This window comes from Mus caroli, unplaced genomic scaffold (genome assembly GCF_978045245.1).
Source record: "Mus caroli unplaced genomic scaffold, Mus_caroli_1 scaffold_7, whole genome shotgun sequence".
In the NCBI taxonomy this organism is placed as follows: domain Eukaryota; kingdom Metazoa; phylum Chordata; class Mammalia; order Rodentia; family Muridae; genus Mus; species Mus caroli.
Window position 1 is genome coordinate 97,062,443 of NW_028227262.1, and position 18,320 is coordinate 97,080,762.

Sequence of the window (18,320 nt, forward strand, 5' to 3'; positions counted from 1 at the left end):
ACCAGTATTTAGATGACCCCTTAAAGGGAAAGTGCGTAAGCCTTGCGGAGGCTTTATTTTCCGGAATCCTGGAGAAAGAGAGGTGTGGCTGACATACCAGTAACAAAAATGGCGCGGACGAGCTTCAAGGCCCGGTCAGGTGACACAGTTCCAATTCGCTCCCTTCCTTCGGAGGCCTCGCCTCCTGCTCGCTTCCGCGTATGGGCGTGGCCTGCCCGGCGGTGTGTGGGCGTGGTCTACCCGGAGGCGCTTTCTTCAGACACTCAGAAAGCAAGGTCTACGCAAGCGCAGTCAGGTTTTAAGGCCGGTCTCCCCGCCCCTTCACCCATAGCCCCGCCTCATTCTCCCGGGCGGGGAGGGGGCAGGGCCGGGCGTCCAGCGACCGCTGGCTGGAGAGCCAGTGACTTCCTTGTTGGCAGTTTCGGACTGGCCGTGTCCGGAGTCGTAGCCTCTCGGTGCTTACTCGGACCGCTATTGCGAGTCTAGGTCCAAGCCATTATCATGCCCAACCCCAGCTGTACCTCCTCTCCCGGCCCTCTCCCTGAGGAAATTAGGAACCTGTTGGCAGGTAAAGAGCGGGAAGGGGGCGGTGACGCTGGGGGCGGGGGCGCGGGGACGGCGAGCCGGCAGGGACAGAAGCGCTTAGCCCTCACCCTATGCGGACGGTGGGGGGCGGGCCGTATAGGGGGACTGGGATGTCGGGACTAGAAGGGAGTGGGCGTGTATGCTGAAATGTGCTGATCCTCCCTGGAGAGCCGGACAGTTATGCGTTTCATGAAGACCGGAATGTGAGGGCGGGAGATGGACAGCAAATGTTGATGAATGCATGTTTGAGAACTGCGAAAGCAGAAGTCCAAGCACTAGTTCCTGGGTGGCCAGGCCAGTAAGGATGCAGGTGCCTGCAAAGACTCTGCAGGGCCGCAGGTGTTGGGAGTTAGGAGGCCAAAAGGTACTATTTCCAACCCCACCCCCATTTTCTTGAACAGTCAGGTCAAACATGTTTATAGTTTTGAAGGGTGCCCGATTTTCAAATAGCCACTATTTCTTCAGCCTCAGTAACTATTAAAAGTGAAAAAGGAAGGCTGTGTTAAAACTCCTACTTCCTGTATCATGTGATCAAGGAACTTCATCTTTGCAACCTCATCTTCCCCTTTTTGGTTTTACATTCCCATTTATAGGAACTTACTTGTAGGAGTTGAAATGTGGTTCTTCAGTTCCTCGGTTAGGTCAGTAATGTCTGGAGGTGTGTAGTTCCACTAAGCATCAAGAAAAGCTCAATAGTTCTGCACAAAGTAAAAAATACATCTTTTTAGAGTATCACAAGTCTCACCTATCCTGATGGTCTTAGATACCACCATATACTTTGTCTTGTAGATGCTAACATCTGGAAATGGAATAATTTTAGTTTGGTTATCTCTAAAACATTCCTTTCAATATAGATCCTGGATTAAAAAGTTTCGCTTAGATGCTTGTGCTGTGTATTTTAATCGTTAAAAACAATGTCCTCTAAAAGGTACATTTGAACTAGTAAGTTACAGTTGCAACAGTATGAGACCAAGCATCAGATAATACCCTGTTAAGCTGTTGGGTTGTTTGCATTATGTGTGGATGGAGACTTGTGTTTGTATGAACATCATGCAGGGTGAGGGTGTGCTATGTCACTCTGAGAAATGCTTCTCATCATTAATGGATATCACTAAGAGAAATGATGAAAGAACTGTCGATGCTGATTTAAGGAAGTGTTTTATTTTCTTATATGAGAGCTTAGAGGAGTACCAGTTTGGTCTCATTACAGTTAACATTTTATGGAGGGGAGGCAATGCAGGAATTGCATGTTTAGAAAAATATCTTAATAATTAGATCAGAAAAATGTTTTGCTCCAGAAATGTCTTCGTTTTTAAGTGGTCCATATTTGTAATTAAAAAAATAAACAAACCCAGTTTTACTTCTAAAGCTTGGACCCACAGCCACTCTTCCAACATCCTATGATGTGTGGCTACAACACCCGTCACCCACTGACCCTCACAGATTACAGACTGTTTTCGCTCTCTCCTGTATCCTGTAAAGAGAGCAGGATTATACATTGACCTGCTAATCCTAACTTCCTGTTTAGTTCTGCCATCTTTTAAATTAGAGGTTGAACTAGCATAATGTTTGAAATTAGTTTTTTATAAAATACATAAGAGATTAGAAACAAATATCAAAACAATAACTTTGCAGATTACAAGTTAGCATTACTTTTTATTCTTAGGAGATGTTTTTAGCTCGTGGGTGTGATCTATGGTAAAGGAATAGAGAAAAGTGAGCTAGTCTTCATGGCTTAAAACAATTTTAAACAAACTTTCAAAGAAAGTTGTTAAGATTTTCTGTGTAATTAACATCCTTAGAGGCTCTCAGTAGTCACTTGTCCCTTGAATCTTGTGGGGAGGCAGGATGACGACAAGTCTGTCACTCAGGTGTTCTTGGGAGAAAGTGCATGGTACAATTTAGAAGTATAAAATTATAACGAAGTGATTGCATTGACTTGGATTTTAGAGGTATTGTTGTCATAGCTCTATGGTATATAGATATAAAGATAGCGCATTCTTTTTTAAATTGAAGAAGAGATATTGATCCTGGTAGTTTTAAGCAGTCAAGGTTCTTAAAATGCATGACACAGTGTGAATTAGTTAGAAACCAACCTTTACAGGAGTTTCAAGTCCTTTGCTTTCACAAGAAAGAAAATAATCTCACTTTATGTTTCCTATGCTCGTCATGTAAATCATCAGATGCCACACAAGTGTTTGCTGAAATAGGTGCTCAAATTTATGTTTTTTTTTTTTTTTTAATCATGGTTTTTCTTTGTCATTGTTTTGCTTTTTGATTACAGTAGCTTTTCACTACCATTTCAATATTTGTCCTCTTTTCATGCCTTTCCTTTAAAAAAGTAACTGAATGGAAATGCAAAAATAAAGTTACTACTCTTAACTCTCAATTAGTAATATCCTTGAAAGAATGACAGTGTAATAGTTTGAACAGTTATATTTTTTATGGAATCAATGTACTAAAAATTAAATGCCTTTATTTTTTTAAAAATAAATGTTAAATTATTCCTTTTTAGTACAGTTTATATAAAATTTTGTTGAATCAACCTTTGACACACCCCCCCCCCCAAACAATGAAAGAACAGGTTTATCCTGGATAATTCAAACCAAAGGAGAGCCCCAAGCCTTGGCCATTTAATCTTACCTTATACCCAAATATTTTGACTAGAACTAATAGCAAGCATGGCCTTGATTTATGTGGGTTCTCCTCTGGCAGGCAGGTGAACAGCCCTGGGAGTGCTGCCTGCTGCCCGCAGCGCTCACTGGTCTAATCACCCTGGAAGGACGGGGCTGCTAGGAGTTCGCAATCAGATATTTGCACTCATTCTCATCCATTCATATCATGACAACAGATTCTAAGCGGGAAGTGTTACCTTTTTAATAAATTAGAAAATAAAACCACTGTTAGAAGAAAATAACCGTCAGGGTACTGAAAAATTAAAACCAAATTGAACAAGCCATAAGAAAGTGACTATATGGTTTTAGCAAGGTGACCTTGAGATTTGTTCAGATGGCAGTTTTGGTTAGAAATATTGCCTTTTCCCCCTACTGGGGATTTCCAGGACATTTTTTTTCTTCTTTCACCTCCTTCACACAGTGTAATAGATAACACTGTTTGGGGCATTTGATAAAGAATGCAATTCAGTTGAAACCAAGGTAGGGTTTTTCAATGCCAAGTGCACTATGGCTTGTTTCTCACCTTTCCAATTCCTGTTTATAATTTGGTTACCATTTTAGCTTTATTTTCCTTATAAGAATTATTTATGGTATATCTAGTGTTCATAGCTTCCTTCTGGAGCACTGGCTGAGTATGCAAAGGGAAGAGTGCCACCTACTGAGTCACCAGTAGCCACCTTCTTACCTGGATTATCCAACAGAGCCAGGACAAGCCTCCCCATTTTGGCAGCAGCAACTAATGAGGATAAAGTCGCTAAGAGAACATTGGATCTGAACGTGAGATCAACCTATGGCACCTAAGATCCTTCCCTCTACAAATATGGATATGTGTTTGCAAACCAAGGGTCCAGACGTTTATAGAGATTTTGTCTGGGTCAAATAGTATCTGGAAATGAAGAGGTAGCATTAGGAAAATTACTTATCTATTTACTTAAGAGTAAAACACCTTCTTTTTTCTTGTTGGGGGCTATTTTAGCATGGCTTTCCAGTGAAGGTATTTTTCCTTGGATTACTAAGTAAGGCTCTTGAAAGTATGTGTATTTTAAATCGTTAATGTAATCTTAATCAACATTAGTCTCTTTCAAAACATCTAACTGTACTAAAAATAAACTTTCCAATTATGTTTATCTCTGCTGATTCTCGCCTTGAAGTGCTTGTAGAGAGAAGGTAAGGACACGAGGAGGGAAAGGCTCTGGTGGTTTGAAACACAGTTCAGTTGTTGCCCATAAATTGAATATTAAGTGTCATATATGGGTGATAAAAGTGGCACAGGCTAGGTTTTATATCCTCATTATTTATTTAGTTTGTCTTTTTCAATTAAAGCCAAGTCTATCTTTTTCATCCTACTGAGCTTACGTTTCTCTTCCAATCACATTCTGAACACATTACATTAGGTGCTACCCAATGGTGGGTGGGAATAGTGTAAATCTCAGACGTGTGTGTTACTCACTGTGGTTTCTTTGAAGTGTGTGGTGAAAAGTTTTTGATTAGATAAACCTAAAGAGGGTGAAAGATGGCCAGCCTTCTCTTTCAACAGCCCAGCCTTTTATCATAATAAAGCGTTTGGCTTGTATCGCCAGTTTTAAGAATTTTGTAGCCGACTGGATTATAAAACTCAGATTTGCCTCACCCCTTGCACTCGGTAATCTGTGCTGCTTCATGTCTCTTGTCATGTTTAAAAGTCCACAGTTCAGCAGTAACATGCAAAAGTGCAAGGTAATTCAGGGGAAGGCATTGGCTAGAACAATCAATAAATTTTCAATTAGCCATTTTCCAACTTTGGGTGTTTTGCTCCATTGATCTGCATGTGCCTGGTTGAATTGATTTTTATATTTTCCTCAGTAGCTGTTTGGTCAGACCATTCCCTGTTTTCACAGAAAGTGTGATTCTGTTCTGATGGCAGCTGAAAGTGTAGGCTTTAAGTTAACACATTAAGTTGGGGTGACTGACAGCTCATTGAACAAAGTAAAATCTGGTTCCCACCATAAAGTAGGGAGACATGTGGGGTTAAATAGTAAAGCCATCTGGGGGACCAGGGTTGGTCTTTACAGTTATTTTATTGATGTGAGACTCAGCAAACGGTGGCTCACCCCAGTTCTTGTTTTCTCCTTTAGACAGATTCAGGCCAGCACAGAGGTGGTGTGTGTGTTAGGTAGAGAGAAGAGGGAGGTTACCTTGTTCTCACCTCCAGGCTGCAGGTCTTCTTCTATCTAGGCTGTTCCAGAGTAGGGGTTTGTGAGGACAGGTGCTGAATGCTGACTGCCTCGTGGAGGAGTTTATCATTGGAAGACTTTTGTCCCTGTACCTTTTTACTGTTGGATTACCATGGAAGATGGTTTAAAAAAAAAAAAGTGTGTGTGAGTGTGTGAGTGTGTGTGTGTGAGTGTGATACTTGTCCTCAGTCAGTCTAAAGGAAGGCAGGGTGGCAATTTTTCTAGGGGTTCACACGTATAAAGAAAAAGAAAACAGAAAGGAGACTGGAAGAACCACTCAGTGAGCAGGCTGTTTAAGTGCTCACTTCTCAGGGCTCAGTTGTCTGCGGAGTGATCCTCTGATGTAACTGCACAAGGATTGCTGGGCTCTCAGACCACGTCATCTTTTCATTGTGTTTTCAGACCTTAACATTTATGGACAAAGCAGTTGTAAATCTGATCTTTCAGCTGCCTTGCCCCAGACTTTTACAGCTGTTCCCACTGGATGGCTTACCCTTGACAAAGTTAAGGTGTAACAGGAGCAACAAATTACCACCACGTTTACTTTGACGGAGATAACTTTTCCTGTGGCCAACTTGCAGTTGATGCCCATGGAAGTGGAGGTGATTCCTCAGTGAGATGCAGGCTGTGCTGACCTGCGGCCTTTCTTGGTACCCCATCGGTCTTTTGCGTTGGTGGCACCCTCTTTTCCAGGCCTTATTGGCATAAGCCCAGTAGCCGCCTCCCACCCCTCAAACCCGCTCTTTCGTGGCTGGCGCCCGTGGGTAAAATAAAACCTCTCTTTCAGAGAAAAAGGGAGTCTCAGTCCCTGGGCTTAGGGGCCAGCCTGTGCAGGCTGACCTTTTCCTGTAGTAAAATTACCACGTTCCCCAGAATTACAGAAAGGAGTCAGGGAAATCTACATATGAACAGGAGGACACGACCTCTAAAGGAAGGTAAAAAAAGGGCCATGGCGGCTTGCTAGCTCACCGCGGCAGGCTATTTCACCATTTGCAGGGCTATTTAGAGCACAATAAAAAGCTTCAAATCTCTTTTCCAACCAGCCAGAGGAGCGCTTGATTTACCCAAGAGTTTTATTGCTGCCTTTTGAAATATTACTCTGGCTTTGAGGTACAAAGCCGCAGATCCAGCCCCATTTGTCTAGCGTGGCTGTCCCAAACTCAGCTGCTCTGTGCCCAGCTCTCTGTTCCCAGCTACGTGGACAAGAGCCGGAGGTTTAAGGCTGTCTGGATTTGGGCTGGTTTCTGGGGGCAAGGCTGGAGCACCCCTGGACAGCCTGGTCTGTGATCCCTGTTCCAGGGCTGGCAAAAGCGCCGGGGAGAAAAGTCGGCAAGCTGCGCAGTACCGCTATTGCTGCCAGCAGGCTGGCGTACTTCATCCGTTAGATCTGACTCACTGTATATTTTAAGACTTCAAAAGCTTAAATACCAACCAAGTCTATTGGCAACCAACAATCCAGTTTATTGCAGCTTTTCCCAGCTAAAATTCTCGTTAAACACCACCCCCAGCAAAGCAGTTTGTTCCCTGTATCCTTCTGGAGAATTATGGAGAAAGCCAATGTTTGGAAAAATCGTCCTTAGTAAAGCATTTTCTAGGAAAAAGCTTGGGAATAAATATATTAAACGTATCACTTTAAAAGTATAGACCTTTTCCATACCTAGTCCTCCCCTTGAGAAATTCGGATTTTTCCTGCACTTTTTCAACAAACGTTTTCTCAAAATAGAGGGATGGGTTCCCATTTTCCAGACACATTGGGTAGGCTTTTAGGAAACAGCAAGTTGAACATGCAGCGTCTTTGTGGTGGTTTTCTGAGTTTTTATAAAACTGAAATGACCTTTTAAAGAAATAACTCTTGGGCAGTAATTTGTTCTGTTATTGCTTCCGGAGATAGAAAATAGATCCTGTTTGTTTAAACTGGGATTGCATAATGAAAATGTAAAATAGGCAATTAAATACTCGTGGAAGAGGGAATTAAAGACAAACATTGAATGAAAATAACATTAAGCAGACTGTTCACCAGTCTATGTGTCTGTGAGTCTTGCAAGTGTAGGGTGGGTTGGGGAGGGCTAGCTGCAGTAGCCTGCTAATTCTTGGTCCACTTTTTAAAGATAGACCGTATGGATGGATACTAGGGAAGCCAATGATCTCTTTCAGCTACAGTCGGCTTGTCCAGAGGTGGCCTGCTCCTGCTCCTGTGGGTAGAAGCTGCTGCTTCAAGTTTTACTCTTTTGAACCCACAGGAGAATTTGTCCCAGGTCTGCTGACCTCTGCCTCTGCCTCTTTCCTTCATATTTTAGGGGCCACAGAAGGAAAGAGGAGCCAGAACATTTTGCTTTCATTTCGTTTGATACTTACTTTTAACTTATATTTGCTGTTAAGAGGTTGTTTCATGTTTTAATCTTATTTTTTTCCTTGTATTATTGGCTTAGCAAAAAAATATGCATTTATTGTGAATCTGTAACAGCTTCATCCATGTTCCTCATTGGAACAAAATACTTTCTATAATCAGGAATTTAAAATTGATTAGATTCTAGGTTATATAGTAGGTTTTAAATGGTTAAATATGAATACAATTGAGATTATTGCACTTTTCAGTACTTATGTGTAATATTACGTTTTGATCTTTTTATCACTATAAGTTAGGAGACAAAGTAGTTAGAGAAAAAGAAAGTAAGTCACACATCTTTCTGGTATGGGATGTAGGTGATTTGTTTAACATTTTAATGTAATTCTCTAAGAGATATTTTAAAGTGAGCCATGAAATTCTGAAAATAAAATATGTGTAAGCAAGCTATCCAGTATTTTATGAACAATAATAATGGATGTCTAGGAGTCAAAGCAGCAAAGACTTTGTGGAACTTTATAGGAGAGGAGTCAGCCAACACAATATTTAGGAGTTTACTGAAATTTCAGAAGAGGCTGTGGGAAATGTTATACAAAGCCATAGAAATCTGTTTCTTGGACTCTGTATTTTTACATAGTAGAAGAACCCATTTTTCTCACTTCTCTATTCAACTATGGTATTCCAGGTAGCTAAGAGCAGGGTGGGAAGCAAAGGACAAGTGGGTGTCTTCTGACTTGAGGGTAGCCAGCATGGGTGGGGCAGGTAGCAAGGCGGAGGATAGTGTTTGAGAATCTTGACTAGGAAAAAAAGGGGATTTATTTTTTCCTCTAAGCATTACATATTATGTGTTCCTGAAAATAGATGATACCGGGGAAAGCAAAGTGCTGTCAGAGGCTTTTAGCTTATCTTTATAAAATGCTGTGACTGGTTCTCAGGGCAACTTAAAAAATAATTATAAAGCGACAGTAGCACGTGCATAAAAGCTTTCCGCTTGCTTTGCAGAAGAGAATTTGTGTTATGGGGCACGGTAGTTTATTAAAACTTGTGTGTTTCCTCCTAGTTTAATGATGTCAAACATCCGAATAGCATGTGCTGTGCTAAGCATGCGTACAATATACAGATTTTACTTAGCTAAGTGGTGAACTGATTTGTCCAACTTAGTTTTTTAACTGTACTTCAACTGCGATGCTTTGGACTGATAAATAACTACCATAGATTGCACAGATATTAACACTTAAGTGTAGAAACAATCACTGACCTATTTGTCTTCACACAGAAAGGTTCTTTTCTATAATTTGTATACTGTTTTTATATTTCATGGTTTAGATGTTGAAACATTTGTGGCAGACACACTGAAAGGAGAAAATTTATCCAAGAAAGCCAAGGAAAAGAGAGAATCTCTCATTAAGAAGATAAAAGATGTAAAGTCTGTGTAAGTCATTTGCCTTTTATTACTACTTGGAAATAACTCTGTAATTAATGTTTATTATGGAGTTAAGTTTTGTGTTCTGGTTTATTAATGTTAAGTACTTTTAAAGGACAGAATATATTTCCACTATAATAGTTTCAAATGTAGATATCCTTTTTGTTGATAGTTATATATTTTTTTCTAAGTATGCTAGCAAAGTGCTAAGCATTTATTTTGAGCATCTGAGGACATATTTGGAAATTTTAGTATCAATGTGGAAAATACCTCAGACTTTGAAAAAGAAAATCCTTTAAATGGTTAGTGCACTGACTAAATAAACAAATAAATTAATAAAGATAATAAGGATATGTTCTATTATTAGATCTTGATAAAAATTCTTTTTTTTTTTTTTTACATAGTTAAATGCATGTATTATGACTCTGTAAGCCTTTAGGAATTGTCATTTCAGGACAGAAAATGTTTTTTTTTTCTAGATGTATGTTTGTAATACAGAGTTTGGATTTGAAATATTGTTACTAATTAGACCTTGCCTTGATTTTTCTTTATTTTTGCAGCTATCTTCAGGAATTTCAAGACAAAGGTAAATTTCAAATCTTAAATAATTTTCTTGGGTGGAGATTTTCAAAAGGGTAGTCTCACCGTTCTGAAATTTTAATTTTAAGTTCCATGGTATGTGTTTAGACCTTCAAGATGAGAGTGCTAGCTCCCCCTGCTGAGAGGAATATTGAGAAGTGGATCTAGAATTCTCTGTGTAGAATCCTAGTCTTAGGTCCCGTTTGTTAGAGGTAGGAATCAAAGTACTGGCATGCCCTTACAGCTCCACCAGGGCTCAGCTGACCCCGGTGAGCTGTCACCTCTTGCCCTCTCACACAACAGGGATTGTTTTACGGGGTGCAGGTGCTCTGGGATTTTGTGGCATTGGAGATGGAACACAGGATTCTCACGTGCTAAGCAAGACACTCCCATGAGCTATATGTTCCTAGCCCTTAGGTCATGATTTTAAAGGATGGGTAAAAACTGGTACGAATTTTATTTGACAGCATAAATGAATGCCAATCTTTCTTTTGGTTCTTTTGTTTGGAATAAATGTGTATTTTAGACGTTTTTAGAGATGGACATTTGGTTTCATTGTTTTTGAGGTATGCGGTAGTGCTGGTGAGCTGACAGATTTCCTTTAGACTTGAGACACTTGCTCAACACTGGAGCTTCCAGGTACTTCACAGGTTGAGTCCTTTGAGAGGACCTGCATACTGTCCTTCTCTCTAAGGTGCTAATTCACACTCACAGACTTCAGCTTGTGAAGGTTATGTGACGATAACAACATGAGATCTGCTAATCTGTGGAACTAGTTTCTAAGTCTGGACAAGAAAATAGTGTGGCACCTTCTAACTGGGTCCTAACATTAATCCCCAGCCTGAGCTGTCATCAGTGAGAGGCCAGCCACAGCTTTTAGGACACCAAGTTCTTAGTCCCACACAGCCTCAGTTTCAAGGCAGTTAACAGTTTCTTTCACAGCTGCTTGTCAGGATCAGTGTGATCCAAGTGAGCTAAGAGAAGCTTTGCCATACTAAAATGCAGACAAGAGCAGGCAAAGCCTCCTCCTTCCTAGTCCTTGCAGTTGTATGCCTCAGGGAGTCTTAAACTTGGCCTTAATCCTATTGCATTTACCTAGGTGAATGCACAAATGGGTTTATACATTTTGATGATGATTTTTTAAAATATAAAACATTATTTGTGAGGAAATAATAGATACCAGGTCTTACCTCTTCTTAAAAGGCGTATATTGTTGCACTGATTATTTGCTGAACTCTCATTGTGGCTTAATTATTTGGACATTAAACAATTTTAAGCTAAAAAGGCATGGTAATGGGAAGCCATTGTATAATTGCATGCTTTCCCTTTGGGATTCTGTTTTAGAACTTGTTCAGGTGTGTGGATATTAAAATTACATTACTGAGATACATTCTTTGTCTCCAAAGAATATGGAAGTTTATAGAGTATTTGATAGAAATTGAAAAATGAGCTTAGAATAAGAGTTCAAATAATGTGGAATTCAGAGATTTCCCCATAATCATTTTCCTCTGAATAAGTCATTTGCAGCTCAATACTGCTGAATTGAGTTAACTAATCACTGAGAGTGCCTGCACAAAGTAAGCCTGTGGATAAATTAGATGTATACCTTGGAGAAATATGAGAAGCTGAGTAATTTTATGCCATCACACCCTCACAATATATTTAGTTTTGTTCTAAAAAGACTATTTCCTAGCCTATTAGGACTAGTAAAGGACACAGATTTAATGGTTGCAAAGTGGTTACCCAGCATGCATCTTTTTTCAAAAGATCTCTACTCTGTGAGCATAGATTCCCCATTGAGTTTTGTCAAGTTGTAACTTTAGAATAATTATCAGTTGTTTATCTAATGCCTTCATTTTTAGTAAAAAAAAGATTTGAATTTAGACAGAAAGCAATGAGCTTGGTATAGTCCCTGTTATTCATTAGAAACACTGCCTCTTCATGTAGAATAATAAGGTCCCTGTGACTCTGGAACTCTTGAGCAAGATAGGTAACTAGTGCTACTATCATAGTTGCAATATATCCTGATGCTGTCGGGTGCCCTCCTGAACCCTAACCCTGTAGGCTTCAGGTCTTTGTGTACTGGAATTATGTTATATGATTAAACATTTTTTTTGAGACAGCATCCCTTTTTGTATTCTAGGCCAGCCTCTAGCTCAGGATTTTTCTGCCTCTGCCTCCCAAGAGCTGGGATCATGGATGTACACCATCCTACCCATAATACATAATTATTTTATAATTGTTCTCTTTCACAGTTCTCTTAAAGTGACTTAAATAGTTATTTTTGCAGTTTACACATTACTATTTTTGTAAAGACTATTATTAATCATTAGCTAGAGTTTCTAATACATATTAGGCTTACCACAAAGAGTTAAATTTTTACCTTGTATTAGTGTTAGTACTGGTTTAGGTATTGCTTCCCTTATAGATTTATCAGAATAAGGTAATGTAACACATAGTAGATATTCAGTAAGTCCTTCTCAGTGTATTTCTCTATTGTGACTTTGTTGTTCAAGAGGATTGAAGTTAATCTTGATTCAGAAGTTCAGTTCAGTTTTGAAAGAAGTTTTTAGAAATGTCCAAGTCATTTAAAAAGTAGGTATTAAATGGTACACCATTTCAAGAGAATAATTTTCAAATTTCTAGTTATTGGTATCTAGATTTTTTTTTTTTTATCTCCCTGCCTTTTGCTCTTCCTGTGCTGGGCCAGCATAGACATGTACTTCAGGCAGAGCCTTGCGCTGGGCCAGCATCTAGTTTTTAAATGGCATTGCTTTACATGCAGCAGCTTTGGTCCCTTTCCTTCTAACTGTGAAAAAAAATTAATAGATTTTTGTCCTTACAACTCTATCAGTATTGTTAAATATGCACAGATTTATTTAGAAAGCAATTTCCTTTGACCTTCTCGTTTGTATTATCTAAGCTTATTAGTGGACCACTTTGTAAAAATAGCAAGACGGTTAGGTAAGAGGGGATATATTTTAGTTTGTCCTAGTGGAGTCTTCAGACTAACGGAAGAGTCAGTCTTTGAGTTTAATTTCCTAACATAGTATATTCTCAATTGAAACTTAACTCCATAATGAAATCTGAGCAAATTAAACTCAAGGAGTTCCATTTCACCCCTCCCTCCCTCCTCATGCTTGTACAAGTGTGTTAAAGCATGTTTGAGATAATGGGGCCAGTAATGGTAGGAGCCTATTTCCAAGGTAGTCCCGGAGAAATGATGCCCTTATTTTGAATCTGCCTCAGTTTGGCGTGAGTTATGTTTGCTGTCTGTTGGCTCTAAGCTGCCTTCTAAGAATGAGAGGAAAAGCTTACCTGTGTCATTAGGGTTTTAGCAACTGAGCTTCCTTTAAGAAATTACAGAGGAAATGCAGGAATTTATATGTTTACTATGTATTATTACTGGAGAAATCAGATTGGTCAAATGAACAGATTTAGAAATTAATTTGTTCTCACTTGCAGTTATCTCTCCAAATTTTGTCCTCGATGCTCTGTGTGAAGGAACAATTATTCTCTAAATAATATGTTAGTTATAATTTTCTTTAAGTTAACAGTTATACAAATTTACGAAGTACAAGTAATATTTCAATATGTATACAAATTAGACTGTAAATTATAGGTATATTTGGCTGATTATCTGATTATGTTTAAAATCGAACTTTATTTACAAAATAAGCGATAAATTGGGCAGAATGCCTGCATTGGTGGTAGAGCTCATGCCTGCGCTGTCACTGTTGGCTGCATCTCTAGGCATTTAGGAAAATGGTAATTGATTATAAGCCCTGTGAAAAGGGGTGGCTAGCAGTATTATAAATTTCAAAATAGTTATCAGGGACCTGTGCTGCTGTGGTGCAATTAAGCCTGGAAGTTGCCACTAAAACGCTGGGAAGGGAAGCCTTGGATCATTGTCTTTTAGATGGTTAACTTTGTATCGTTAATTAAACTTTTGAAAGTTGTGGGATAAATCAAATGCTTTTCTAGGGAAACAAGAAACAGTATTAATGAGCAACAACCCCATAATTATCCTTGTGAGTACATAACAGGGACACATTCATGTCTTTTCTTTGCGCAATAACTTTTACAAAGAAGTATTTTTAAACTGATCATTAATTTTATGACCACAGAAATGAGATGCAAAATTTATGCTGTTGTCATTGGCACAGGCTCAAGGCACCATGGACATTATGTGTGATTGTAATAGAATGACTGCCAACTAATGACTCTGCAGACATTACATTTGAGCATGCTTTTCTTTTAGATGTCTGATTAGTCTGTAATGCTTTCAATTATGTCTGTAAATTGTATTGGATACTTTTACCTGATGCCCATTGTTGATTCGGAGTTCAATATTTTATTATATAAACACACATTGAATGTTTTTCTTTTAATTCATAGAATCCTTTGTAGGTATAGCTATAGATAGATATTTAGCCCTGGGGAGGAAAGATGCTGTGTGCTACTCAACAGCGACCCCTGTGTTCAGTTAAAGATCCTCAGAGGAGAACAGCTTATCCTCTTTATTGGTTGAGGAAATGGTTGGAAAACAAACTCAGAGGAGGGTAAAGGGATGGATCATCAGTGCAGTAAAGCCATGCTGAAAAGTAGTGTTTTTCAATATAATGCACTTTTCAAAAGATAGGTTTCCCGCACAGATGCTGTGTAGATTCCCGTACATTTAGAGCAGTTCTTGGGACCAGAGAGGGGTGGCAGGAGGTGGTGTGGGGGTGGGTAGTAAACAGTCCTGTAGCAGTATGTAATTTAGCTTGTCTTTGGTAAATACAAATATCACACCAATTTAAAAAATCCATCCTTTCAATCAATTTCAGTTTTTATAATAGGTAAATTGAAGACAATTTAATTTTAATAATAACATAAAAGTATATATTTAAAAAAAACAAAACTAGAGAGGTCTTCAACATGTCAGTGACAGATTTTTATAGAATATATTTTCTTATATTAAATGTTTTTGATGTTACAGTGTTTATAATCTTTGTTATATATATCATATACATTGAATATAGATTGGTATATGAGCCCATGTGTGTAAGATCACATACATTAAAATAGACAATAGCCTTATCAAAAGTTTAACTATTGATTTTCAAAACTCAAAAAAAAGTTTTAATTCATCTGTTCATTTCCATGTGTGTGAGGATTAAGCCTGACTGTCCCAATTCCATTCTGTGCATTAGCTTTAGTGTTTTTGTAGTTATAGTAGCTAACATACTGAATGCTAAGTTCTGGAAATGTATATAAAGTGTCCTGATACCTTAAAACTTTAGCAAGGTTTATTGTCTAGTGTGTAATATGAAGAGTCCTTAGAGAATCAATATTATAACAATTCTTACTTCATTAAAAATAGGTCACAGCTGGGCGTGGTGGCGCATGCCTTTAATCCCAGCACTCGGGAGGCAGAGGCAGGCGAATTTCTGAGTTCAAGGCCAACCTGGTCTACAAAGTGAGTTCCAGGATAGTCAGGGCTACATAGAGAAACCCTGCCTCGAAAACAAACAAACAAAAAATAGGCCATAGCAACTAAAAGTAACTGAGAATTTTGTGATCTTTATTTTACATTCCATGCACAATCAATCGTGTTCAGAATATTTCAGAAGCATTTTTCCAGGCTCCTTTTAAAATCAAAACTTTATGTATAAGAGAGACATTCTAATGTCCTGGAAAGTACTTTGAATGTCTTGAGAAAGATGAGTTCTAAAGAGGTGGCAGCATCTATATGCAGTACTTGAAATTTTGATTACAAACATATTACCATATTTAGTGCATCAATGACAGAATTGCTAAGGATGATGAGATAGGTGTCTGTCTTCATGAGGATGTCACCATCTTTACAGTTTTGAGGGTAAGGGTGATGGTTGTACATGAAATAGCAAAATCATAAAGAAATAGAAATTTACATTTAATTTTTAAATTATGTAGGCAATATTATCTTGAAAGAGGCAGCCTCTATTAATAATGTTTAGAAAAATAAGAAGAAGCCATCAGATGGATGCCAAAGGATGCACATGTCCCTTTACCAAACATCCTTCAACTGATAGCAGATAATTTAAACTGTTACCAGATAGTATACTATTAAGCATATGTTTTTCTATACTGTTGAATTCATAAGAAAAATAAATTTATAACTGAGCTTAGCAAATAGCTAATTCATTAAAAAATATTTTAGTCAAGTACATGGGAAAATACCCCAAAGCTCTTATCATGGGGATTAAATATGTAAAGCAAACACATTAAAAAAAAAACAAAAAGCCCTAACAAAGCCTCCGAGGATTTGAGAATCAAGTAGGAAACAGGCTCCCACACGAAACCAGTGATTGAAACCACTGTGTGGAAGCGGGAAAGGTTTGTATGTTATTGTGTTTGAATTTAGAGGGATTATATGACTCTTAAAGCATTTTATGCTTAATGAATTCCTGCTCTTGAAAATGAAACTCCTTTTATCAAATATAATCCTATGACTTTTAATGGAAACCGTATTCCTGGGCTTTTCCTAGTCAGCCCCTCATTACAGGTTTCAGACGACTGCATAGGTAAGGGGGGTACCTGAATTATTTTCTCAGGTGCTCTTCCACTTTTCAGTTCTTGTTACTCTCATTATCTTATTGGTCTTGCTTAGGTTTTTTTTTTTTTTTTTTTTTTAATTTCTAGAGACCTTGGTCTTGGGACTAAATTCTTTTGGGTCATAAGTAAGCAGTTGTCTGATGACCTTTAAAACTATTTACTAAGTCATTTGTATTACAATTCATATAAAATAATGTCAGACATGGTTTTACATAGTTAAATAGGTTGGTTTGTGTGTGTGTGTTTGTTTGTTTTTCTGTTGCAGTGACGGAATTTAATGGTCAAACTGACCTCTTATGGCAGGGTATCCTTATTTTCAGTGGGCAAATCACAGAAGGCATTTATTTCTCTGCTTCCTTTACAGGTGACGCTGAGGAGGGGGATGAATATGACGATCCCTTTGCTGGGCCTGCAGACACGATTTCCTTAGCCTCAGAGCGCTATGATAAAGATGACGAGGGCCCCTCTGATGGTATGTGACATCCTCTCCTAGAATATACCTCTTGGAAATGTCGTACAGATTTGCCGCATGTCAAGGGAGTGGGCTTAACAGGAAGCAGAAAGTGTGGAATTGGGGGTCCCTCAGCTTTAACGGAACCTTTTCTGAAGCTCTCTCTCTCTCTCTCTCTCTCTCTCTCATCTCTGTGGTCCTAGGGCGGCTTCTTGAATATGTAGATGCTGCTTTTGTAAAGAGAACTCTTTTTACTAGAATCTGTAGCGAGTGCTGGTACTATTACAGGAAGGGTCTTAGTAACAGTTTGTTGGTTAATTTAACATGATCATAGTCTTGCTTAATATTTGATTGTGTTCCTTAATGTTTTTTTTGTATTATTTAGTGTATGAATAATGAACAAGATATTTGGTGTATTTTTTCTTAAAACAATACAAAATGAGTTCATAAAATATTAAATTAATTATTTCTACATTACCTTCTCATATTGAGACAGTCTTTTTCCTAATCAAATGCCTTTTTACTATACATTTTCATTTTTCTGATCACCCTTTAACTCTGCCCCATATTATGCATTAGTAGTATGGTGTCTTATATTAATTGAATTAGTAGTAGAGTTGATTGTTTATATTTTAGTGATTTTTAAAACCTATGGACTGTTACCAGACTTATGAATCTTATTTTTAGGATGCAGCAAGTGCCTCCTGTTTGATAGCTAGTCAAGTGACTCGGCACTCCAGAAAGCTCATAAGAGTGATCTATAGGTATAAATTAAGAATGCATACCAATGCATTAGCCATGCATATTAATTTGTGCCACTCAAAGTTTCACTGAGACATAGAAATGAAGGATGCCTTTTGTCACCATACGATGATCAGACTGTGCAGTTCTGTCTCTAAGTACAGTTGCTGAATGAAAATGTGCTTCCTGCATCAGAGCGCTCCACATTCCATGTTATCCAGATCATTCCCTTTGGAAACATAAATTGCTTTTATGAGGTATAAAATTATGTCTATTGCAGAAGAGGGATAAGTCAAGTACATGCATAAGTGATAAACATTCTAACCACTCACTCAGAACAAAACAGTCTTTTTTTACATCCAGAACTTTGTTCAATGTGTAGCAGTGATAATTGCATCCATTTTGTGTTAACTTTTACATTTAATACATTTTAAAGGGAGGAATGTTATCTGTCTTCTGTCTTATACAAAGATGCACGCTCCTTTTCACCAGTGCTTGCCATTCATATCCAAGTACCACCCTCTCTGTCCTCATAGCTACCATTTTATAATTGAAGAAATAGTATTTTCAGGCAAAATAATGAATTATTAATTAAGATGTACTGTTTTAAGACTCATTTCAATTATTTGGTTTGCTTTTTTGTAAAACGTATGTACATGTGTGTATATGTATCCATACACATGCACAGAGACAGAACATTTATATTCAAAAGAATAAATATACATTTACT

General features: G+C 38.2%; 1 protein-coding gene across 1 annotated transcript in view; it reads left to right on the top strand.

The window, feature by feature from the left end:
* Positions 1–332: 332 nt before the first annotated feature.
* The window catches only part of Skap2 (src kinase associated phosphoprotein 2), a 154,550-nt gene continuing 136,562 nt past the window's right edge, over positions 333–18,320 (top strand). The window contains exons 1-4 of the mRNA XM_021165675.3: positions 333–568; positions 9,144–9,249; positions 9,801–9,826; positions 16,763–16,870. Coding sequence (XP_021021334.1) covers positions 502–568; positions 9,144–9,249; positions 9,801–9,826; positions 16,763–16,870 — 307 coding nt within the window. The 5' untranslated portion in view covers positions 333–501. The remainder of the gene's footprint in view (positions 569–9,143; positions 9,250–9,800; positions 9,827–16,762; positions 16,871–18,320) is intronic.